The 26,852-nt window shown below is 39.9% G+C and overlaps 1 protein-coding gene across 2 annotated transcripts; it reads left to right on the top strand.

Moving 5' to 3' along the window:
* Positions 1 to 41: 41 nt before the first annotated feature.
* usp10 (ubiquitin specific peptidase 10) lies at positions 42 to 25,207 on the top strand. Of its 2 annotated transcripts, none has more exons than XM_053419307.1 (15): positions 42 to 308; positions 9,550 to 9,618; positions 10,055 to 10,100; positions 10,518 to 10,577; positions 12,879 to 14,090; positions 16,695 to 16,786; positions 17,502 to 17,611; positions 17,693 to 17,751; positions 18,000 to 18,103; positions 18,479 to 18,578; positions 18,941 to 19,118; positions 20,180 to 20,345; positions 21,029 to 21,173; positions 21,706 to 21,771; positions 22,129 to 25,207. In XM_053419307.1, exons 1-15 carry the CDS (start codon positions 288 to 290, stop codon positions 22,314 to 22,316), a joined length of 2,616 nt encoding a protein of 871 aa, XP_053275282.1. In that variant the 5' UTR covers positions 42 to 287; the 3' UTR covers positions 22,317 to 25,207. The 2 variants fall into 2 exon arrangements, with proteins under 2 accessions (XP_053275282.1, XP_053275275.1); XM_053419300.1 differs by having other exon boundaries at positions 12,876 to 14,090.
* Positions 25,208 to 26,852: the final 1,645 nt, after the last annotated feature.

The raw sequence follows: 26,852 nt of genomic DNA, 5'->3' as shown, positions 1-26,852 counted from the left end.
GTGTTTGTGGCTCGTGTCGGGCTCACGCTGCTGCTACAAGCGACCGCGCGCTGGCTCTGCTAGCAAGCGAGGAAGATGGCAGACAGAAATGGCGGTGACGGCCAGGCGAGCGGCGTGAAGTGCTGATGCGGTACACGGAGCGAGACTCACGACTGGCAGGACACCGTTGGAAAAATGACAATGGCGTCGAAGTAGGACACGTTTCGTGACTGTCACCGCAAACCAACAACACCTTCCCGGGGGAGTTTTCGTCTTGTCAGCGGAGCAGAGGGAACCTCACCGGGAGCATGGCTTCTCACAGTAACCAGGTAGCTAAGCTAGCTGGCTAACGTTAGCCTGCCACACAACCCCTGCCGCACACCGTGTAGCGCCGCTTGCAGCCGCGGGTTTCTTCAACATTCACACACAAATCAGCGCCACATTATTGTCGCACATCCTTCAGCGCCGCGTTGTTAAATGTAACGTGTCGCTCCTCGTGTCATTGAACACGTAAGGACTGAAAAGTGCTTGCTAATGCCCCCCTTAAGCCTCATTGAAACGGCAGCAGCATGGCAGCTAACAGGCCCTCGGTCCTTCCATTCAAATGGGCTAGGGGTAGCTTCTGCTGCAGTTTTTCGGGACTTGACCGCTCCGTTTCGCTGAAAGACACGAAACTTGTGCTCGAGTCAAAGTCTGCGACTCGTCGATGCCAAGTGCTACAAGTGTCATGTGTAATTTCCCAGAGAAAAGGACCCACAAAACTGCTGCGTGTATTGCATGGCCCACCTGCTCAGTCAGGGCTGCGACAGGCCTCCACTAGCGCACATCTTCACAGCTGATTATCACTTGTTATCTGGGCATTCAGGAGCCGTAATGGCGAGTTTGTGGAGTGTTTTGCGTTTAATTATTTGCAGTTTCTAGGCCGCTGGTGTCTCGGATGCTACGTTTCCCTGCTGGTCCTTTAGCCGCTAGCAAGCTAACAGCTTTGCACAGGTGGTGTGGCTGCACATTGCAGTCAGCCCGCTAGCTGGTTAGCTGAACAGAAATGCGACAGTAGGCCTTCGGTTCATAGCGAACGTTTCTTTCATATGGAAACTACCAGAAATGCGGGGGAGCTTGCACGCTGCTGGGCGGGTGTGGGGTCACATACCCGGGACCTGTGAGGCTGAAGCTGCCGGTAACTTAGCCAGTTCGGTGTTATATGGGAGGAAGTTAGCTGTCATGTGGGAAGGCCCATTTTGAAGTCTAGCTATGCATGCAGGGACACACCAGGCCCGGGGTTTCTGGTAGTTGACCGAATGAAACGTAAACAAATCTCCACATTATTAAAAATGAAAACAACCCTTAAATGCATGATTCAAACGCGGCTGACAGTTTCTGAGCCAACGTGGCTAACGACTGTAAGAACCTGACAAAAGACTTGTGCATGCTTCCACACTTCCTGTTCTTACAAATGAATGAACAACACGTGCTCCAACTTTATGTTGTAATACTTACTACCATGATGCTGGTTTATTGTCTTGTTCTGTATAAATATGCAGAGGATAAGTGGACAGTAGATTTTCGACTTAGTCAAATGTAATGAAGGACAGAAAGAACTGCTCATCACAGGGGAACTCTGTCAACTGCCTAATTTCCTCAGGCAACCACATTTCGACCCCTATCAACTGTTCTGTTGGGTTTGATTGTCCCTGTTCGCGACTGTTTTTCATGTCTAACAAAAACTCCTATCAGCTCTCCCTCTGTGTAAAATACTGTCTAAACAAATATTTAAATGAAAGTGTTCCTGTCACACTTATTTACTCAGAGTTATCAACATATAAGCAAGTGGAGTTTCATTTATGACTGTAGCTTTAAGACCGATTGGACGACCACACTCAAATTAATGATAAGCTGTTAAACAGGTGGAGCAGCCAAAATATCAGAGGCAGAACAAGACACCGGCAGCAGAAGGCATGCCATTTATTTGAGAGTGAATTTAGCCAAACTGGTCATTCTGGAAATGCTGTACTGTTTCTGCAGCAGCAAATAAAGCTTCTGTCTAACGAAGGAAAAATTCATCAAAAACATGTTAATAATCTACATATGGTAATCTATCCTGCTAATCCGTTATCTTTCCTTCTTCAAACAAGTCTGTTTAAATTGTCTATTTTTCATCTATATGGCAAGGCTGGGCCACAGTTTGAGATGAAATAGTTGTTAGTATAGTATCTGAGTTATAGTAACCTATTGTGTTACAATTAGAAATATATAGACAAACTGCAATTCAGTTGTTTGAAACAGTGTCAGTAATATGTGATTAATCACCGTCGATGCAGATGTCACCATGGACATGGATATTTGCCAAAGTTGTCGAAGCAACCAAAAAAAACTTAGTTTCCCTAGTTACATTTATGCTCATTGGTTTAGTTCAGACAATTGCATTCAATTATGTACTTATGCCTTTGTATATGCTCTTCCAAAACTTTAAATCCCACCTTGCACTAAATTTACATCTTTATTGCATAGTCCCTAACAACTGTGTATATAATTCGACTCAACATTCTATTGATGCGGTGTAAGCAGGAAACATCCATGGCAGATCGTACTTACTGATAAATGTCTGATCTACTCTGCTCTGATCAAAAATGGAGTCAAACAAAAGTTTCAGTGTAAACCAAATATGCTGTTTTCATTGTAGTGATGATGAACTATGCTGTTATGATATCCAGCTTATTTTTGTTGTGCTCTTTTTCCTGAAAGCATTATTCTGAGTGAGATAGTAATATTCACCACCATTCTGAGGAATACTACAAAACCTAATATGCACAAACAAATCCAACAGTTGTTCAAGTTGCCCAAAGTTTTCTGCTTAGTCATGGCCAAATGCTTACTGAATGAAAATGCACCAGAAGCAAAGCTATACCTGAATCAATTACCTTACTCCTCTATATGGTCTCACCTACAGATCAAATTTCCAACTTTTCTATACAACAACACAAGTACTTGGGATGTCACGAGAACCAATACTTTTTTACTTAGTCGAAGCCAAAATTCGAAAAATCTCAGGATACTCTTTATTTTTATTTTTTTTTGTTCTTTCTTTTCTTTTACAGTAAAGCATTCCGACCTGGTGCTTTGGCATTGGGGCAGGTGCCCATGTCTTCATGCTTTGGGGTTATTCTGCAGTTTAAGTGTGATACAGGAAGTAGAATATCCTTTCATATAGCTCTAATGTCCCAAGAATTTAGATGGTGCATTGTTGGAGTGGCCGTCCTCAGGAAGTGGCCCGATCAAAAACTTATAAAGTTAAAAGAACCAACCCTTTTTTATATTCTCCCATGTTGATTTGACATCTCTCTGTGTCCGCTGCCCACCTTCAATTTAAAGTGTCGCAAGTCTCAACTCTGCGCTTACAAAAGAACAATGCATAGTTGGGTTTCTATGTTACACGGATAGACAGATGACTGTTTTTGAAGAGTGGTGGAACATGTGTTGTACAGTTGCCATCTTTGTCATTATGGACTATTGAATTTAGGATTGTAAAAGTGTTTTTTTCTCCTCCTTTGTAACCTCTGGAAAAGCATAAATGTTTTTTACACATTCTGTAATTTGGCACTAAAACATAATAGCACTAATCTCTATTCTGATATTGATATAAGTAAGTTGGTGGCAAAATGAACATGCCAATACCATCCTTCGTCATGGGCTAAAAGGCCCGTTTGAATAACTTTAAATCATAATAATTGATAACTAAGATGGTTGTTTTGTGGCCTATTTATAATTTGGGAAACACTGACATCAATAAATAGGGTTGCCACATTGTTGAATTGGTTATTTTTGTTTGATAGCACCTGTCTTTAAGCAGATACATGACAATAATTCCTATCTGCCATTGTCATACTCCATATATGTCACGCTTATTAATCACTGAGTTAACCTATTACTTCATAACTCTAATATGCAGGCCCAGGTATGCTCCAGGGATTCATTGAAAGCTGGTCGGACCTTATTTGTAGTGGTGCTGAAGCATTATCACACTCAGCCAAGTTTTCCATTAATAACTCTGCATGCCAATTTAAGGGAATGAGCACAGTAGTGCTGGCAGTAACCCCAGTTATGGTAATGATTTAATGATTGCTGCCAGTGAACAATAATTTTAGAGTTGTCTGTTTAACTTAATCATATTTTGAAACACCCCTCAGGTATATATTGTGTAGTCTCTACGAACAGAATATGCTTGTGAATTTACTGAATCTGTAGTAGGGATGGTCATAATTAATCGACGATCAATTAATTGATCAATAAGAATTTCGTCTGACTTTATTTTTTTATCGATAAAACTATTGAATGTTCGCTATGTGGCAGGAGGTCGGAATATCCATGTTGCCCTGAACACAGCACAGCGGACCATCGGTGCAAAGTAGCTGCAGATGTTGGAAACAATTAAAACAGTCTTTCATAATAAAGAAATGCCCTCCCTCCATGCAGATCAAAGTATTTGTTACACTTAAAACCATAATCCCTGACAAACTCATATTAGATTTTAAAGTCGACTTAAAATGTGCTATCAAAATGAATTACCAAGTCACTGATCCAGATACATCTCAGTTGTGTCTCTGGTTGGTTAACTTTGACTTACAGGCACACTGGCCCTTATCTGACCTCATAAAGAAACAAATATACTTTCCCCACTTTCAGAGATGACATAACCGAGTGTCTGTGTATTTTCAGACCAAACAACCAATCAATGATAGAGAAAATACACAACAATAGGAAAAAAACAAGTTAAAGTGCTCCACCTCAACCAACTACAACAGTAAAATCATGCTTTTGACTTAATACTTTAAATTCAGGTCTTTAACTCGTAGTGGTAAATGTATCAGTCTGGTATTACTCATTTTACGTATGTGAAAACTTCCACCACTACTGTGCCCAGGCCAACTAACATGTTCAACCAAAAACCCTTTTTCTTTCGTGTAAGGAATATTATTTGTAATACAGTGTAAAATTTTCTAAAACTGTCATCACACTTCCAAAATCACATTGTTTTACAACCCAATTTCTAATATTACTGCAGCCAAGCTATCTGTTATGTTAGGCCCTTCCTCTTTCCCTGTTGTGTGTGTTGGGTGTCGTCACTTAACTGTGTGGAAATCATACAGATGGCTAATTTGTTGTAATCCTCAGTCCAAACAAACAGCAAGGGAAGCTTAGTGTGGTACGTGTGGCACGCCTGCAGAAAGAATCAAAGAGACATTCTTTCTGTTGTGATTGTATTAGCAGTCCTGAGGTCATTGGATTATGGCTGGCTATTTGTTGCTTGTAGTGCCATTTCAGCACTGTGGGCCCTCGCGTGGGGCCTCGTTTGCAAAGAGTTACATGTGCTTGAGTTGCACTTTCTTTTCTCTGTGCCCTCCCCTTTCACGTCCCTCTGTTTATTGCACTGAGAGGATTAACGGTATGACTAGTGGGTTCATCTCACCTTTTCTCGGGTGGCTTTGTTTTCCATGCTCATGTGGACACTTGGGGGCACAGTGTGGTGTTCCCCTGAAGCTCCAGAGGTCATGTGACAGGGGTGTAGCACAATTGCACAATTAATAAGATATGTTTATTTGCTATTATATACCCACTTCATAAATATTAGGAGTAATGAGAAATCACGGTAGAGGGATATTGCATTTGAGTCATTTGTTTAATTAAATGTGTGTAGCACATTGTGCAATTCTTCCCAGACTGCTATTAATTATACAGTCAGTGGCCGTTATTGGCTTGTTTGCACTCTGGTAATTAGGGTTTGACACACAGACAACTGAGTGGTAATTGACGTGTGTACATTGACAGTTAACCCAATCGGTACGAGCACTTAACTCGACATTCTAATGCGCAGTGTGGGGGAAAAGCCTGAGGTGTGCCTGAGCCAACAATTTAATCAAATGTTTTTTTATTTTTAGCCACATGTTAATATTCCTTCCGGGCTGTAGGTCACTTCTGCCTCAAACTGTATTTATTAGTGATGTCCTGATTAGGGATGGGTGTTCGATTAAATTGTCTTCGTCGATCGTCGGGAGAGTTAATGACGAATTTTCGATTAATCATTAATATTTTCAAGTTCAAAAATTCACTATTTATAAGCTACAATAAAAATGCAGTGAAGAAAAAAAAGCGCGTTTCCTCATTGAGATCTTTATTACAAGATGAACAAAATATGCGCTGCCGTAATCTTAAGCAGCAGAGCCGACAGCTAGAAGCCCGTGCTACTAAACACAACTGACCCTTGTTTTTTTCCCCTCCAAAATAAAATAATAATAACATAAAAAAACAATTTTAAACAACAACAACAAATATATAATACTTAGGTCTGACAGATTTACCCAAATGTAACTCAAAACTATCAAACAAGGTACCGAGTCGAGAAAGCTTTATAAAAATAACCAGTAACTCACATACAACTTCAGCACCAGCCTACGGATTTGTGTTGAGAAAGATGAGCATGTTAAACTGCTCTGGGGTCAGACGCGAACGCAGCCTGGTGACCGTCAGTCCAGCCGCCGAAAAAACCCGCTTTGAGGGGACTGACGTCGCCGTGATACACAGGTAGCTCCGTGCTAACTTGGCTAGCCTGGCCGCGGCTCCGGTGTTTGCACTCCCCTCGTCCGTATCAGACAACGCAGGCTCCTTGTCTCCTCCAGTCTCTGGGATAGCTTCGCAGTATTGGCAGTGAACCAAGTCATTTTTAACTCAAAATGGTCCCATGCTACACTTCGCCGTGACCTCTTCATGTTTACTTTGGAAATGGAACTACACGGTAACTCGCAGCGACTCGCAGGTAACTGAGTAGGACTGTGGCGTTTTTTTCAAACACTGCCCCCCGTGGTCAAATGTGTAATTAGCGAATTTTTCGATGAAAAAATTATTTCATCGACGAAATTCTTAATGATCAATTAATCGATCGTCGATTAATTATGCCCATCCCTAGTCCTGATCAAGTTTTTAGCTCCTAATGCAAACCAAAGTCTGTTTACTATTTACTAACACTACTACTGCTGATACTTGGCCCTATCTGATACTCTGAGGTTAATTAAACATTGACACATTGAAATTACCCTGCGGGGGAGAAGTACATTTTTAAGAGTTTCTTGAGCCAAATACTCAAGATTATGGTCCAAAATTATACATTTTATATTTTTGAATTAATAAGTTATGAAAATATCATTTAGATGAATTCCCACACCGATAGCCCCATGACTCATCCCAAAAATAGATGTGTAACTCTAAATTAGTTGGAACTGAAGAATCGGTTCACCCGTGGTTTTACATTAATGTTATAGTTCAATGGTTCTTGTCTCACAAACAATATCTGATGAAACTTCTCAGCGAGAACACAAACAGGAGCCAAGTTTAATTAGTGACAGCAGATGACAAACCGTAACATTTGTTCGCCAGCAGCAGCGACTTGGAACCGACTAAAAATGAGAAGCCGCAGCTGAGGGTTGATTTGCTCATGATTAGCATTTGAGTTCATCCTATCTATGTATCTTTCCAATCAGTTTTTGAACTAGAAGTGACTCACTGCTGTGGCCAAGTAATATTTCAGTTTGAATTGAAACACTTTTATGAAGTAAAAATGCTGAATTGAAAATACTGAACTGACCTCACACCTCAGGAATCATGGTTCCTGAGGTGTGAGGTCAGTTCAGTTCACTGGTCATTCTCATGGCAAGTTGTGTAATTTTGAAAAAATCAGTGGGAAGACAGTGTGACCCCTTCTGAAAATCGCTTTTCTGGCAGAAGTAACCTCTTAACAAGTGCTTCCATTAGCTGCAGATCAGGAGAAAGTTAGCACCATTTCTCTTTGTAAAACTTAAATTGCGACATATTCCTATGACCGCTGTCTTGAGGTCACTCCTCAGAATTTCTGCAGATTTACTTCCTTGTTTAGCATAATTGTCCTGCTGCAACACCCAACCTCTGCTGGCGAGATGCCACCCTGACATTATTTTGTAAGATACTGTGTTAAACTGGGGAATTTATATTCCCCATGATAATATTGTTCAGGCCCAGATACAGTTGGGAATTTATCTTCCCATTGATAATATTGTTCAGCGCCAGAGGAGTAAAAGCTGCTGCAAACCATGATGCTCCCTCCATTGTGCTGCACTGTTGGAGTCATGTTGTTGGCTGCATTTCCCTTTGACACCATACTTGTGGCTACTGATTAATATCCAAAGTCTTTGAAAGGACTATGTGACCATTTCCAGATTCCTTGATCTCTTCCACGAGGCTTCCTTGATTTTTAGCAGATCCTTCTTTGGAATAGCAAACTCTAGCTGTATTTATTTTTCTTAAAAGCATCCACATCACCAAGCAAAATCGATTGCTCCCTCTCACTGAGTTTGGCTTGGAATGGTATAATAGAAAGAGACTGAAATTACCATTTCTACAGCAGGTGTTAAACCTGCTCAGGATGCCTCTGGGTAATGGGCGTATAGTTTCCGTATCCGAGCAGCCAACGGACCAGTCAGAGCAATGTATGGTGTGAGACAAATACTATTTTTTAGACATTACAACCTGTTAACATTTTCTAGTAGCCCACCAAATTAAAATTCTGAACTTTAAAATGACGAAAAAATGGAAATTTTAAGACCAACCTAGTTGGTTCCCCTTTTCTTATTTTTGTATCATGCATCTTTGAGAAATGTATTGGTGTTTAATGTGTAAGCAAACAGCCACATATGCGGTTACCTTAAATAGTTGATTCATCATTTAAATATTAACTATTTACTGATCCATATTTCCAGTTGACATAAGGAGGGTGAAGTTAGCATAGGTTCTGTCTGGATCCATGTAGAGTTTAAAAATCACGTCAAATGTCTCTGCTCTGTTGGTTTTTTCCTTTCTTCAAAAAGGTGTGTGAAATTAAAACAATACAAACACCTGCTTTAGCTTGTTTTGAATATGAGGTTTGTGTTTTGTTTTGTTCGACTCTAAAACCCACCTCACTTAAGAGAAAACAGTCAAGGAATCAAATCTGAGCTGTTGTGTTCATGGTTCATGTCTTACGCTGCATGACTCATCGTTTCATGTTGTGCGTTACCTTTGTACATCCTACCATGGCTGTCTTGACAGAGCGGCTGACCCCTTAAGTTACTGAATCAGTGTTGAACAAAGCTCGAAATAAGACTATTATACTAATTTGAAAGAAAAGACAAATTAGTATGTGTTGGTGAGTGTTGATATAGTGGTGATGGTCACAAATGCATATGTACGTGAAAGTGTAAAAATGTTTGGCTTCTGTAGGAAACTGTAGTAGACCAGAGAATCGAAATTGAGTAGGCTTTGCTTCAATGTGGCCAAGAACCTATTCAAACAGATGTACTTACTGTGGACAAAATGAGCCATTGGATCTTAATCTGTTATCAATACTGTGGTGTGTTCAATGCTAGGTCTGAACTGGGTGCGTGACTTGTATATACATTTAGCTTAATAAGTTTTATATTAATGTGATATTGGGTAATTTAGGATTATTTTAGAATTTTGCATCATGGCCAGATTTTGATTACTAACTGTTGCATTGATTTCTTCCCACAGTACATCTTCGGGGAGTTCAGCCCTGACGAGATCAATCAGTTTTTTGTGACACCACGATGTTATGTTGAGGTAAGAAAATGGAGCCTAGTCATTTGTTTTAATAGACCATTAAAGTAACTTGTACCCAGAAAGATATGTTACACTCTGCTGTAAAAAATAGTAAAATACCCCATTTGTATTATTGCTAGGTCTTTGTCACGCACTGATACCACTCTTATAATTCAGAAGGGCAGTGTGACATTTTTAAATTCAGAGTTGACCGTCGGGTGCACCACAACGACTTCCTGTTAAATATGTTTGAAACCTTCAGACTGAGGGATCCAATAAATCTCACAGAAATCAGATAGATAAAACAATTATACTCTGCCCTCAAATATTGGTCAAATGAGGGTGGCTTTTATTTATATATTTTTCTATAAAAAGTTCTGGTAATTCTTATACTAGTTGAATTTCTAATTATATTTTTATTTTTTTCTCTCTCCTAATTTGTAATTCTTTTTCTCAGCTTCCTCCATTCAATGACAAAATCCAGTGCGTCAGTCAGACTTCTGGTATGTACACTCCATTTACACTACATTAGTAGATTGTGTTTTTATATTTCTATTCATCAAAATTCCCTGCCGGCTGTCAGGAGTTGACTATTATACCATGCTCTTAGTTTATATCACTGTAGGTCTTTAAGTTGTAAGCTTGAAGCCCAGGCTGATCTGACCCGATTACCTGGCAGAGCAATGCTTTTCATTTGATTATATTACCATATATTTATAGAGACCGTTGTATAACATATTACAGATCTTGGTAGATCTTGAGTAATAACTTAATGATTGAAAAGAATACGTTTCTGCACCATATTTATTCTTAAGATTTTGAGCCACCATATGAAAAATGTAATAGCAGGCACCTCTATTTGAAATGGTTCTCGTTTGCACATGATATTTGCCTTACCTTGATTTGTATTGATTATTTAGGAAGTTACTGCACTCCTGCTGTACCTTATATTATGGAGTCTATGGGACTGCAGGTTTGCGGTGAGTTGAGGAGTCCGACACCCTGTGGTTTGACTAGCTTTTGTACGTTTGCTGTAAAACTCAAAATCCAGGTTTCCAAAACTGGTGGCTTTTTCTAAATCTTGCGCCTGTATTCTTTCTCTTGCCTGTTGGTAAAATCTGTAGAGCTTTGCATGCTCAAGATACTGTTAAGTATCTTATCTTCTCTTGCATACAATGCATTTTCACCACTGAAGGGTTGAATTAAATCTGAATGAAGTTCAATATCATTTAACAATCAAATTGCTAGGTACAGTGATGGTTTTATGTGATTGCTAACATGTTTGTATTTATCCTTAAATTGTAATGATTTTTACTGCAAATGCATTTTGCAGTCATGAAGTGTGATTCCAATAATACTAACAGAAGATCTTCTAATCACAGTAGAGGAAGTAACTGCTGTTTTCATACCTTCTTAACTCCTGCTGAACATCAGGGTTTACAGTTTGGTGACCTGTGTCATAATGAAAGACTTGGTTGATTTTTCTGATTTGCTCCTACTAATGTTTCATGATTTTCACCTTTTCACTTTGCATCTCTCACTGCACAGTTATTTCTATTTAAGCTGCTACACAACAAACCGTAACAAATTAATTAAAATTGATTTGTTTTTGTGTGTAGCTGAAACAAGGTTAAGAAATTATACAGAGTTATCTGCATCACTGAAAGAAGACTATTCAGACAAGTCCCTTTTAGCATGCCTCTAAAATAATGGTGTTCCAATCAGGTTTTTTGAGGCGGATGATCACTGATCGTTAAAAGTAGTATCAGACAATACCGATCACAGGGTCTATGGCCCTGTTTGCGCCTCATTAACATGCATATTGGGTGATCTAAGAGACCAGTTATGATCTGATATCTCTTCCCACTCTATATGCAAATAAACACTACAGGGCTGAATCCTACTCAGAATTCTTACATTGTCAGTAAATGTCCATTATCACTGTCAAGTTTTTAGTGTTTTATATATATTTTTTTCAATTCAGTGCCACATTAAACCTGTGTCAGTGTCGCATGTTTCACCTGCAGGAGTGAAACTCTTGGATTCTATTTCAGAACTGTATGAGCAGGACACACACTTTCTCTGACTGTGTGGAAATCTGATGTTTTCACATCCCAGATAGATGACAGAGAAAGGTATTAATACCAGAGAAAGAAAATGTGAGTCCTGTTCGCACCGCAGTCACAGTTGTGTCCTGCCAGGCTATGACAGGCTCTCACCCGGGAGTCGCACTCAGCGAACTGCAGTAGAGGCGGTTAACAACCCGATCAGACAGACCACTCATGATAGATTCCCCTGCTCTATATGCAAATAAACGCATCCCGCACTGGGACAAACCCATGCAAATGTTTTTTAAAGGTATAACATTTGCCAAATTTCCAAGAACGCTCAAATAATAAAGAATAAGTCATAGACCATGTTTCACAAAGTTAATAAAGTTTCTCTTCTCTCAACAACTCCAAAAGTACACGATTTTAAAGGGAGTCTGGTGCTATTGCGAAATCACCTCTGAGAGTTGCACTTCGAGTGACAGCTGTTTGTTATGCTTCCTGATCTGCGTTTATAGAGATCAACAATCAAATTAATAAGAGGAAATATCGTCAGATACCAAACAGGGGCTGATCAATTGGAGCATCCTTACTCTAAAATTAAGATATTTATGAATTACTTTCAGCCTAAATTAATTTCATTGCAAAATACAACTATAAAAAATTAAGAGCATACAATTCCACTGATTGTGCACAGGTTCATTTTGCATTGTTTCTTAGGATAGATTTTAGAGGTAAAGATGATCAAATGTGCTGTTAATAACAGAAACGGAATCGTCCATATTATAATTTTATTATAATTCTCCTCTGGTATTGCATCACATTAACATTGTTTTCACAAAATGTTGATAAAATCAGAGCAGTTACAACAAATAAAGTCCAGGTCCACATTTAACGCATCTTTCAAGTCTGGTCATTTAATAGCTGGCTGCTACTCGTTAGGCAAATACTATTTCCTTATAAAGGCAGGTCAAACAATTTCTTTTCTTAACTACCTCGACCCTGTGCTGAATTGGAAATACTAATGTTGAATCCCCCCCACTTTAGTTTTTACTGCTATAACTGCAAGCTCCTAAGATTCTTGTTGAGTGATGGATTATTTGTTCAAAAATAACAATTCAATCCAAACTCTCCAGCTTCAGTTACGAACAGTGTTTTTGATTGAAGTATGATTGATGTGCTGTATTTAGAGGCAAAACTTTGATTTTAATTTTGAAATTTCATCTGCAGCAGAAGACTATCAGCGCATTGAGTTTGGCGTTGATGAGGTGATGGATTCCAAGCCTATTGGGGTGAACGATCCTTTATTCAAGGTTTCGAGCACACTCAATCCCCAGGCTCCAGAGTTCATCCTGGGCTGCCAGTCGGCCCAGAAAGCCCAACAGACAGCTTCTCCGGAGGCAGACATTCCCGACGAAACCGACTTCAACTCGTTGGATGGCCTTGACTCTGAGGTCTCGGCCATGGACAATCAGGCCTGCCAGGACATGGACGGACTCTCTGGCAGCCTGGGACAGCGAGAGAAGAAGAAAAAGAAAAAGCGACCGCCGGGGTACTACAATTACCTGGACCCATTAACTGGCAACATCAGCAATACAGGAGAGGGGACGCCTATGACAGCACTGGTAAACGGACATGCACTCAGTGGGCACCACAGTGCTGAGGATGTGGACGGTAAGGCATTCTTAGGGGCTGAACTTTCCACCCCTGGACCTGTCTCCATGGCAGCAGCTGCTGTGGCTGCATCCAAGTTTTCCCCCTCATCCACTGCCAATCAGAGGACTTGTGATAGCCCTGATGACTCTTCTTTGGACTTAACAAGTGGAGCTGCCTCTTTATCAGATGGCAATGCAACTTCCTCCTGTTCATCCTCATCTCAAAGCAGAGGGATGACAGAAGGGCCGAGGACTGCAGATCAGCAGCCAGATCATTTGGCTCCACAGAGCCCTGAACTTTCAGATACTCCACACAGCCCCTGCTCCAAATCACCTCTTCCTGCTTCAACTGCTGTGGCCACCCCCTCTGTCGCCACTTCCAATACGACTACTGAACTGGAGGAAAGTGAGGTAGCAGAGAGTGGGGTGGCCAATGGGCTAGCAGAAAGTGAAACTCCCATCACTGCAGATGGACATAAAGAAGACTCTGAGAGTGGGGAGCAGACTCTGCAGATCTCCCCAGACTCTGCTGCACAGCCGGTAGTGACAGACAAGGCCCAGTCGCCTGTGATTCCAGCTGCACCCACTGCCAACCCTCCCAAGTCCTGGGCTAGCCTCTTCCACAACTCTAAGCCTCTGCCTGGTGGCCCTCAGGCCTTTGTGGAGGTAAAGAATGTTGTGGAGGTTGTGTCTCCCACACTTGCTACACAAGAGGAGCCCGAGAAAGTTGGGGACATCAAAGCTGGCCCTGTCCATGTATCAGAGGATCCCATGGCCCCTAAACTTGCAGGTATTAAATATAGATTTTAATTTCATGTTGAGAAACAAACCATCACATAGTTTTTATGTTCTAGCTTAAAGGAGAGATGTGCATTGCTGCTAAATTCCCTTCTAGTCCACTTAGTGGCAGTATTGAGTCAACTGCACTGTTCCTAATCCTTGTTTTCCTGAGTATAAGTTTTTAAACATTTGATGTTTGAAGTAGTAAGTGCCCAAACTTCATATTCTGCTACTGATTACCTTATATCCTGTATTTAATTGAATTAAGCAGCTTAAATTGCTCTAACACCTTATTACACGTAGAATATAATTTATAAATACAGACATGTTTTATGTTCAAGAAATTCAAAAAAACGAACACTAGATGGTGGTATTACATCCAGAATAGCTGTTGGATAGTAAGTCATTAGTCACAGTTGTGTTATTCATTTATCTCACAACCCAACACCAGTATAAGTAGTAAGAGAATACGTTATGAGGACAGAATGTGCTACTCCGAGAGCTTAAGGACAGGTGGGTGGTTTTTGGACTATTTTTGTTCGAGGGATCTTTGAGAACGTACACTTGTCCCTGTGTGATGTTTAGAAAGAGACTTACGATATGTTATGTGCAAGTATATAATTTATATTTCAAGATATGGTTAAGAAGGTATGAGTGCCATAAGTCAAGCTCCTGCTTAGATTCCCATAAAAAATTTACATCCACGGATAGACCTTTCCCTTCATGTAAATAGAATTAGGGATTCAGATGTTTAAAGGGTGAAATAATACGTTGCATATAACCTGTTATTGATTCGTAGGGATATGATAACCTGAATCAAACAAAACCCTGACCAATATATTTGCTGATGAAGACAGTTTCAATGTTTTCTTAAGTGAAACTATCACGTCAGGCAAAAGAGGGAAAAATGATTTCTTGAAACATCTCATTGATTACGTTGGGTTAGAATATAAACTGAGGCCAAACCATTGTGGATTGGCCTTGTATGTGGAGGGATCAGTTACAAGCACAGTTAAGTCTGACTTGAGATCACGTTGAGGATCATTATTTAATAGATACAAGATGCAAGTATTTTGCTGTCCCAACTCATTGTGAACTGCTTTTTCTTGTCTCTTAAAGAAGTGTGTGCAGTGTTTTAGATTTCTTTGTTTAGATAAACCTGATAATGCTGCATGTATGAACATGCTTGAGTTGTTGGGAACTTACCAGAGACCTCATTGTTTTCTGTCTACCCAAACACTTTGGTCTGAGTTCCACTTTGAATCCAAAACCTTTCAGTCAAATCTGTTCATTTTCGACTACCCAGCACTTATCAGGCGTAACTAGAGATCCACATTGTTCATTTTTATGTTCCTTCCATTAAGAGGAACATTTTGCTTATGCATACTTATGAATCCCAAAAAGCTCATGGCTGTATTTTTAAATGTAGACATTTATTTATCTTGAAATGCATCAGTCCCGGTGTTTCCCTTAAAACCACCAGCACCGCTGAAAAGCACTACTGGGTCATACTGATCCTACAGAATTAATATTTTCTATGGGGGAGCATTTTGCAGATCAACACTATACATCGTAATCAGCACTATATATTGCAGGAAGGCAAAAAGAGACCTGTTCAAACGCAGCTACAAACCAGCTGATGAAGTCTTTAACTGATTAATTGATTGAAATGTGAAAAGCGTTCTTGTTCATTAAAGCCATGCACCGCACGAGTGCCTTAAATGGTTAGAAATGGTCACAGGTGTAAAAAGTTCCAAATGGAGACCACAGGCAAATATATAGTCATGTACTGAACACAGGTCTAAAATTACAAAGTAAATGATTGTTTGCAAAGAGCCACTTTCAGATCCCACAGTTCTGTGATTCAACATGCATCTTTCAGTACAGTCTTTAGTCTATATGTCACGTCTTATTCCTGAAAGAGATCTTTCATTCAGTATTACCAATTAGTAGTTCGTACTATAAATACTCGATACTTCTTTATTCTTTCTCGTTTAACTGATACACTAGGAAATGTTATGTGAAACAAACGGTAAATAACTGGCCGGAAAGGCGGGTCATAATAAACAAAACTACATACATTAAAACTGGTTGCTCCAGCATAAAGTGATTTTAGTAATCACCCACAACTGATTGGCCTGTTCTGATAATACTTCGTCTTTTTGTAAAGCAATAGTTTTAGGTTCTGTGTAAGTACTGGGGGTACAGGGGGATTGAATGTGCTAATCTGTTTGTATTGACTAATATGTATGTAATTGTACATGTAGTTAAAGCTTTATATTTTCTGTTTTCTGTCTTAAATAGCGATTGTGTAAATGTCCACGTTACCATGGGAGCTGTGTTTTAAATGACAGTCTCCCTTCCTAGGCGTGGTACAGCATCTTCTCCCTCTTTCTCAGATTGTCTCTCGTCTTGTTTAACAAGAGGCAGGGATTGAAGGAGAAACACTTGTCTTTGTTCAAAATGAAATTTATTCATGATTGCGCAACGAAAATCTATATTGTAATATTTACCACTACATCATTCAAAACGTTTTACTGACCTGGCTTTACAATGTTGGAAGTTGTGACCGGGCTGCGTGTTAAAGACCATTTTGTTTGTTTTTAATCCCCAGAACTTATTGAGAATGTGAAGTTGATACATAAACCAGTGTCTTTGCAGCCGAGAGGACTGATCAACAGAGGCAACTGGTGCTATATCAATGCTGTATCCTTTCACTCCGACTTGTCACCTACTTCTTTGAATCCCTCTGACCCGTGTCTACTCTTTTCTCTGGTTCACTGTTGGCTGCATGAAATGCTCTTAACATGTTAAGTTAGGTGAAGTCAGGTCCCAGACACGCGTTTTAAAAATAGTGTGCTATTTTGAAATGCAGTTGTTTTTCTTTGGCTGACACTTGACGAGAAGTGAATTTTAACTGCCAGGAAAAATCCTAGAATTGCATTTTTCTTTTAAGGAAAGCTAAAACAATGTTATGAGTGACTAATTGTTTTCGGTGGCGTTTAATGGAAATTAAAGCTGAAATAGACTGTCCACTTTTTGATGGTCGAATAAATATTTCAGTCATTTTTTTAAGTTAAAATGGTGGAATCTCCAGCTTCTGTTTTATATCGCAGTATATCAGACAGCCCCTTGGACTGCAGAAAATATTGAGTCCTATTTTCTGGTATTTAATTGACAAAAAGATCAATCAAGAAAATAATCTGCAGATAACACGATAATGAAAATATTCATTAGTTACAGTCCAAATGAAAACTGAAGACTGAGATTTCGCTTCTCTACTTTGAGAAGATAAAGTAATTAAAATTACCAAACTTCAACATAGCGGAACATATCAATCTATTTGTACCAGATAAGAAAGATAAAACGTGTCTGTTGTACTTTTGCTGCACTGTTTTTCTCCCTGACTCTCAACACTCAGACCCTACAGGCCCTGATTGCATGTCCCCCCATGTATCACCTGATGAAGTCTATTCCTCTGCACACGGAAACGCAGAGACCCTGTACCTCCACTCCCATGATGGACAACTTGTAAGTGCTGTCTCTGCAAGCTGCTCTCAAAGTGTTTAAGTGATTTGTACTTAAAAGTCATTGTTTCCTTGTCTCTGACAGTGTAAGGCTTGTGAATGAGTTCAACAACATGCCTGTGCCCTCTAAAGCCAAACAGCAAGGTAAGACTCAGATTTTTTTTTTAACATTTCATGGAAGATACTGACATGCATAAAAAACAAAAAAATTTGATTATGATCTAATTCAATAGCATTTTTCCCAGATCCTCTTCCCATTTTTGCCTAAATTGCAATGTTCTGCCCTGTAATTGTTGGGCTTTAGATTTTTGTCAAATGTGATACAGAAGGTGTTTAAAAAAGACACAGGCATTTTCTTTCTTAATTTCATGTTGTGAAACTTGTGTCCTCAGCCGTTGGTGATAAGATCATGAAAGACGTCCGGCCTGGTGCAGCCTTTGAGCCCACTTACATTTACAGGCTCCTCACACTCATCAAGTCCAGTCTCTCTGAGAAGGTAACTAAAGCTGCCTCTGGATTTCATGTATTACTCATTCACTTCAAAGCAGTGACTCAAGATGTGTTTGGACACTTCCTCTGGAACAGACAGTACTCGAAGAAATTGTTCTTGATTCCGTCTCAGATATTTACAGCTCACCTGAAAGGCAGAAAGGAAGTTTGGGTTGTAACATGAGTCAATTCCGATTCAGTTTTAATGAATGAAATAACTCAAATCCTCAGAATGAGACGTTGGCATTTGTATACCTAATGAGACTCAATCTAATTTTCTCTCACTTGTAAAACATTCTTCCCTGTCTGTTGACCTCATTGACATTCATATGTGCACACACATGTTTTAATTGGTACTGATTTCCTAATGCGCTGCTCTCAGGGCCGACAAGAAGATGCAGAGGAGTATCTTGGCTTCACTCTCAACGGATTACACGAGGAGATGCTGGCATTGAAAAAACTAATATCGCCTCAGGATGAGAGTAAGCATTTTTTTTTTTTTACCTCGTTTTTTTTTCCAAACTGTATCACAACTGAGATAAGGCCATTAAAGATGTTATTTAACCTAAAGGAAACTATTCATACGATTGATCTCCATATATTAGAGATTAATTCCACATCTGTGTCGGTACAGTAAACAGGAACTTTATGGATATGATGCAGATTATTCCTGTAAATATTAGTTCGCCAGTTTAAAATGAACCTTGTATCATTTCCCACTTAATTCAGTTGCCTTTTTTCTTTTTTTTACTCAAAACAAAATATTAACTTACTCCAAGCCAGTTTTCAATACGTAGGTAATTTGATATGATTAATCTTTAATGTTTTTTTTTCTCAACCGAAGCGTCAACACCCAACGGGCCTGAGTCACAGGCACCTCTGGAGGTAGATGTTGCCGAAAAGGAGGAAGAAGGAAGCGAGGATGAGTGGGAGCAAGTTGGTCCCAGAAACAAGACGTCCATCACTCGCCAAGCTGACTTTGTCCGCACACCCATCACTGATATCTTTGGTGGTCACATCAGGTACATTGACAGGTTGTTGCAACATGTGTTTCACAAACATTTTCCAATGTGAAGTTCAAATAAAATCTCCGGTAAAAGTGGATTTAGACTTTTGGTCACCACTGTATTTAGGGGAAAGAATCGTGATGGCTCTGGTTTTCTTGCAACCCTGGCATGGGTTACATTCATTGTTTTTAACTTGCCTTGTTACAGAGATTAAATATGGGAACTTCATGTCTGGATTTTTTTTCTTTGTCTTTTTGTTTTTCTGTTTGTAACTTTGAGTGTTTATGTGTTCTGCTGTCTTTGCCATGTCTCCCTTGGAAAAAAAGTGATGTTCTCCTCAAAGGAACATTTCTGGTTCTATAAGGGTTCTGACTATAAGATTTTGACCCCTGTTCTTGGTCATCGAGTATCAGTCTGCCACCATGTCCCACTTTTGTCCACCAAACACCAGAGTCCTGCAAAATAACAGCCACTGTGGGTCTGTTGTGGTCAGAAGTCTGGAAAGCAAGACATGGGGCACCCATCCACAAACAAAGGTCTTAGCTTTCAGACAAATTGGAAAGTTAAGAACCTGTGCGGGTGTAGCTTGCTTAAATAATATGCTCTGTGGTTCTGGCTTGGCACAGTCCTCCTCTACACTGGTTGCACAGTGTCTTCAAGAATTATTTTTTTAGAAACGGTTGTGACCCGAGAGAATGGAATATAGGAGTGTGTGTTTACAGAGGGTAGTCTGTACACCCACTGAGTTTGGCGTAACCTGTGGACTTCTTTGGGCACTCGTCAGAGTAATTGCTTTGTCTCAAGGAATCAGTGCAATAATTTGAAACTTATTTCTTATAGTTTTTTTCCTGAAAATGTCTTTCACTGGTCATATTAATTCATCAGGAGCTGTTTGGATCACATAGTTGATGCAAAGAAATTTGTAAAAAATAAAATTGTTTTGGAATTTCTCATTGACTCCAATATTGACATTTTTAAACATGAACCTGCCTCAGTTGAAGATGGCCCTACAGTTCCTAGATGTCTAACTTGTATTTCCTCAGGATTTCTAACTGTGCGTTTTGTTTCTTTGTCAGATCTGTGGTCTATCAACAGAACTCTAAAGAGTCGGCTACTCTGCAGCCTTTCTTTACACTGCAGCTGGACATCCAGTCAGAGAAGATCCGCACTGTCCAGGAGGCTCTAGAAACCTTGGTGGCAAGGGAGTCGGTCCAGGGCTACACTACTAAAACCAAGCAGGAGGTAGGCAAAAAGACAAAACTACTTATTGATACATTTTGTAGCATAAAATATATTGGCTGTTTTTGTGTTCTTGTTGTTTTTTACTTTATTTGCGGGATAAGTTCAGAGCACTCAAAGGTCTTTGTGATGTTTTGTTTTAGTTGAAATGTTTTGTTGCTTGGCCTGTGTTCTGACAGTTGAAGATACAAATGAGGAATAATGTTGGCCCCTTGTATTCATTTAATTACCTTCACTTTTGTTAAATGTTGGCTTTGGTCTGAGAGCACAAGATTTAACCACTGTGGAAAATACATGACTGGAAACCGTACAGACAGTGAACATGAAGCTGGAACCAACTTGTGCATGCAACATCTGCTCTACAGCTGTGTAATGGACATCTTTGAAGTGTGTGTTTTGGGGACATTATTGTATCGTTCTCATCTTTAGCATATTTAGAAACACTTAAGTTTGGTCCAGAGCCTGACACTTGTCCGTTGTCCTCATAAAAAGCCAGAGAACATAGTGATTCACGTGTCTCTTCTTTGGAAGGTTCAGCGAGCTGCTCTCGTAATACAAAACAAAATGTTACCTCGTCTTCCTTACTTGTTTTGGTCTTTTCTGTGTTGTTGAGTAGAACTTTATTAGGCTTTTGTTAAAGCTAGAGTTTCAAATAAACTTGTCTATCTCTCTGTCCTCATTTCCAGATTGAGATCAGCCGAAGGGTGACCCTGGAAGAACTGCCCCCTGTGCTGGTTCTCCATCTGAAAAGATTTGTTTTTGAAAAGACTGGAGGCTGCCAGAAACTCATCAAGAACATTGATTACCCCGTTGACCTGGAAATCAGCAAAGGTACGGACCCACAATCTGAATGAAAGCCCACTTTATTTATATATTGTTCATAAGTCGTGATAACACTATTGCATTTAAGACACATGTAGTATTGTTTCCAATCGTCAGGACTGTAGACTTAAAAAAGTTTGGAGAACATGCATCAAGAGGATTCTTAAGTTTACCTGTAAATATCTAAATCAATGAGTATGCACATGAAAAGGTAACAGTCTATACATTTTACGCTGATTGATAAAACAGAAGAATAGCATCATAATTAAACTGCAGCTGCAGTTATTCAACATGTACCATTTAAATGTGCTGGTACTGTCTCATTTGATTAAATCAATTTTTTTAATTCTACAAACTCAGATTATGTTCTACTGATGATTGGGAAATCTGTGGTTGTAACCTGCATCAGTATGAAGGCAGAATTCACTGAAGACTGACTTGTTGTGCAGCAAAAACATGATGCAACCCATTCTGTATTTAATTATAATTTAATACAAGGATTAGATGGTCTTGGTCTCATAAATGTGTTTTTCCTTTTCAGATCTCTTGTCCTCTGGAGTCCGGAGCAAAGTCGTGAAAGGCCAAAGAACTTACCGGCTCTTTGCAGGTGTGCTTGTGTTTTGCTATTAATGTTTTTAAGTCTCGTTGCAAAATTTCTCATCTGTTCCTTGATCCAATAAGATAATGGTGCTGAGAAGTTCACAGTAAGAGTGTCCGTATCCATCTGTCTTAAATCTTTAGCACATTCTTTCATTTGACACCAGGAAATACTCTGAGATCATATAAAAGGGATTTTGGAATAACTCTGGTTCAATTTAAGTTTTAGTGTCTGTTATCTTAGTACATTTACATTAGATGCAAAACTTCAGGAAACAAATTTAAAGTAATGAATGAGTAATAACTAAAGTACTGAGAAAAACATTCCACATTAATCTCCTCCTCCTCTCTCTCTCTACTCATCCAGTTGTCTATCACCATGGGAACAGTGCGACAGGCGGTCATTACACCACGGATGTCTTCCACATCGGTCTCAACGGCTGGCTGCGCATTGACGACCAGACGGTGAAGGTCATCAACCAGTACCAGGTGGTGAAGCAGACCTCTGAGCGCACCGCCTACCTGCTGTACTACCGCCGCGTCGACCTGCTGTAGACACACACACCTACCCCCAACACACGCACGCACATACACACACACACGCAAGAATACCCCAATGTATTGACACACACACACACATACAAGCTCAAAATGCACTCGTTGACAGTACATCTACACATGGACACGCACACCAAACCGATGAACAGGAACACTGCCCAACTTGTTCTCGTGCAAGATTTTCCTCCTCTTCCCTCCTGTTCCCTGCTTTCCTGAGAACCAGCTTTTCCAACACCCTTTTCCTCGTCTCCTTTTTCTTTTCGGAAGAAGAGAAACAAGCTGCATTCACAAAGATTTCCCTGTGACTGCGCTCTCTTCTCTGTGCACCACTGCTGTTTTTTTCTTTTTCTTTTTTCATTTTTTGATTTACTTCTAACGCAGCAACAAAGGACTGTTGAATAGACAGGCGGGGCTGAGGTCACAGGTGATGAGCCGAGACTCACCTGACCGAGCCCGCAGCTTGGCTCAGATAGCAAACAGTGGACTCACTCACACAGGAAGAACTATCTACCAAGTGGACTGCTGGGGTAATTTCTCTTGTTTGAATTACCTTTTCTTTTTTCTTTTTTTTTTAAGGAAATGACCCTGAAACATCAGTGTTTGCCTTTTAGTAAAGGAGAACTGTTGGCCTAAAGAATTTGCCTGTTTGAATTTTGCCCTCATGCATTGAAAAGGCCCGGCACCAGCATTATCACGCGTCTCTTTCCAAGGCCAGATTGTCGTCTTCGCTGCCACCAACAAGTCCTCCATTTCCTCACTTTTACGATGCTTTTAAATCCAGGTACTCGAGCCATCAGAAACAGGAAAGAAAAAGACGAGTGGTACACAAAATGTGTGATGAAAAGCGTCCTTGTTTGAGAGACCCTTGTTATGGCATCTGGGTTTAGGTTTAGAAAGACTTATCTAAAAAAAAAAAGATTAATGCGCTTTAGAATTTAATAACAAATAAGCTTCTGTGCACAAAGTATAAACTGATTGATTATGAAATGACAGGCAAATGCATATTTTGCAAATATTTAGACTAAAATGTATTAAAAAAAAAAAACTGAAAATATGAAATCTAGCTGAGTGAAAACTTGTTTGCGTCCTCAACGACTGCTCTCGTTTTTACACTCAGTTCCTGCACTGGAGAGATGGCAAGCAATCAAGACAGATTCCACTGCAAAACCCGCCCTTGTTTACTTTGTACATTTCTTTCTTTATCCATTATTTTTTCTTTTGTCTCGTCTAAAGGTTCCACCTGTGTAAAGGTGGCTTATCAGTGTAGTTCTGAGCCACATCTCCCCTCTGATCCCCAACTCAGCAGAAAGTGGGGGGCTGCCTTCGGTTCAACGTGTGATATTTTCTTTCATTTTTTTTATTTTTATTCCACTTAGTGTACGAGTCACACCCAAAATCAGGCAGCAACAGCAAATCTAGCCTCTTTGACGAGTTCGGGGAATGAACCCCACACCTCCGGTATTTGACTCTTTTGTGTCTCAGCGTTTCCTCCCAGTTGAGGGAAACTGAGCGTTGAGGGGAAACGAGACTACACCTGTGCCGCGCTCTGCATAAAGACCCCCCCCCGACATCCGCTCAAAAGGAAATAGTGTTTGCTTTTGTTGAAGATAATGATTTTACGATCTTTCATTGATAACAATGATTTTTATTTTGTTTGAGTTACTTAAAGCTGTCATATTTTCATTTTTTTTTTTTGTCATTGATCATTTATTGGATGTCCCCTTGCTCTCGCTCCCTACAGAAAAATATGCTTGCATTTGAATTGGTGTTTGAAAAGAAATTACACAGGCTAAAGCACAACAATGAATAAAATTGATAGTTCTTTGCTTGATATTTATTTCCATTTTGTCTTTCTCTTCATATTTTTCTTTTAGTTTTTGTTTTAGACCCATTTCATTCTAACCACCAGTGCCACAATCTCAGTATTAACACTTTGCAAAAAGGTCAGCTCCAACATTTCTTCATGATTTTTATTTACACTTCTTTGACTTATCTAAAAACAATTCCTCAACGTTTACAGACATCACTTTCTCACACACACGTAAATCTGTCCATCAGGGTACACAGGTGAGGACGTGGTGATGCTACCTGTAAAGGCTTCAGATCCCGGAGAATAATGTGCAAGTGTTTCCTGTATTCAAGAGCAGCACATTTAAGTTTATTTAAAATGTCCCTTGTTTGGTAATAGTGAAAAGTTCATTCTTTGTTTTTAAAATGAATTTAAGAAATGAATTTCAAAATACAGATTTTTTTCAACGTGTGATATAACATTGTGATGCATATTGACTTTCTGTGGTATAAAAACAAATACCAGTTTCCAGCTAAACCGAAGGAAAACCAAACGCCTTCCCTCGATCCACATTCAAACGTTTCTTTTGCCTTCTCCATCTGATGCCGTTTTGCCATATCACCTCGTCACAGACCACAGCTCATTTCATACAGGAAACTGCACGCTGCTTCGGCAGCCCGTACATCGTAGAACTTAAAATGACCATTCGGTTGTGCTGTTGGCTTTGTGGTAATTTCTGAACAAATTGTTGATTTGCGACTTTTCTGTCTCTCTCCCCCCCCTTTTTTTTTTTTTTTTTAAAGAATGTGTGGAAGTTGAGATTTAGAAATGGAAACCATGAGCTTTTTGTTGTACAGTCAAATCCCAGCCCCTCTCTCGCAGCTGGTCAGGAAATGTGCTGGTGAAACGCTTCAACAAATGTCTCCTTTCAGTATGTGCTCCTAACACTATATTGTCTGCTGCGAAATTGTTGGTATATTGACCTAAAAACAATCTCTTCTGTCTTTAATTTTAAGCCTCCAGCATTCGATTTTGTTTATTGTTCAAATAAAGGATTGTGCAAAAAGCAGTTTGCTAATGACGTGCAGTCAGAAGACTACTTGGCTTTCTCGTAATATACTGAAAACATCTGCAGTCTTGAGACTGGCCTTCTGAACAATGTGCACTATAAAACAAAACAATCCATAGAGTCTTGGTGTACCACACACTGTTAATTACTCTCTTGTTCCTGCATGTCAATATATACTGTGTAGTGTGTCTCATCTCCCCCTGCTGTGGTCTCTCTGGCTGCCTCGGTGCCCTCACTGCCCTTTCAGGCCGTGGCTGTTTGTTTTGATGGGAAGCAGAACCATCATTGAAAAATTTGCCATGTAAGGTTTTTCTGCCCTTTTTTAGTATTCCTTGCTATTTATTCCCTCTTTACTACAGTTCTGACGTCGACTGAAATGTGGCTTCGCTCTTCAACTTTCAATCAAACATTTGGGGATTTTGGGACGGGACTAACCCTCTTCATGTCCGAAGGCAACAACAAGCGTCCTTTTATTTTTACAGGCCCACAACCCGAAGAGAAAATTACATGTTTGAACTCCCACTGACCGACCACCTATACACGCAAGTGTCTGTGTGCCGTGCGTAAGGGACAGCGGTGAATGGGCAAACATGTCAAATTGAATAGGTTTGAAAATCATGACGATCATAAGCCGTCGCTAGAACAAGAGAATCCAGGAGCATCTTGTCAGACCGTGTTTTCCTCCACCACCAAAACACCAAATCTCTCGTTTAAGCCTTTCTGGGGTTTTCCCTTTAATCTGTTTTGTAAATTAGCCTCCACCTCATGGGCCTTTTATATGACCGTGTGGTGCATAACAAGTGATTACAAGCCAGTAATGATCATAGCATGTGCTAAGACCACTAGCGCTCCTGTTGGCACAATGGAGCTGGTACATGTTTTGTTTGTGTTATATGAGATGAGTCACTTGAGGTGTTTAAAGCAACAAGGACCAAAAATAATAAATCAAGTTTCGTTCCCTGACAGAGCAACAAAATCAAACTCCATGTCGCGGCAGATGAAAACTCCGGAGCCAAGTCACTTATCTGCTCCACACACACAACACAACCTCTTAACTGGGCTGAGTCACTTGTTTCACTGCAGGAGACTGACATTAAACCTGCTGCTGAAAAGACCAGAAACCAGCACAGCCAACCAGTCAACGGCTTCAGATCCTTGAAGCCAATGTCACCAGATCTGTCAAATCTGTGGGATTCTTCTCTCTGGCTCATCTTAACGTGTGTTTCTGACTCAAGACGACAGACGTACATGTGACTCATCTACGAAACTTTTATCACTTGAAACTTTATCTTTGAGTCAGAAGCATTTGTTAAGAATGATACTACCACTGTCTGCTGTTTCCAAACACCTATTTGAAACCAGAGGGGCACTCATTAGTTTATACCCTCCAACAGGATCCTTATGAAACCACGTCTAAATTCCCTACGTCTGGATTTTAACCTGGGTCTGCACCAAATTGCACACATTAATATCAGTCCTCTCAATATGTCAGATTTTTCCCCCAATCAAAAACGTCCTATCTTGCATTTCTTTATGAAAGTGGGCGAAAAACATCCTGGATCTGCCCTCGGATCCAGATCAACAAAATTTAATTGCCGACTGTTATCTTGCTTACACACAAACAAATGGACCGGTGAAGCATCATTTCCTTGGCAGAGGTTATTCAGTTTTTAAG

This window comes from Pleuronectes platessa, chromosome 1 (assembly GCF_947347685.1).
Source record: "Pleuronectes platessa chromosome 1, fPlePla1.1, whole genome shotgun sequence".
NCBI lineage: Eukaryota > Metazoa > Chordata > Actinopteri > Pleuronectiformes > Pleuronectidae > Pleuronectes > Pleuronectes platessa.
This window is presented reverse-complemented; position numbering and strand designations above follow the sequence as displayed.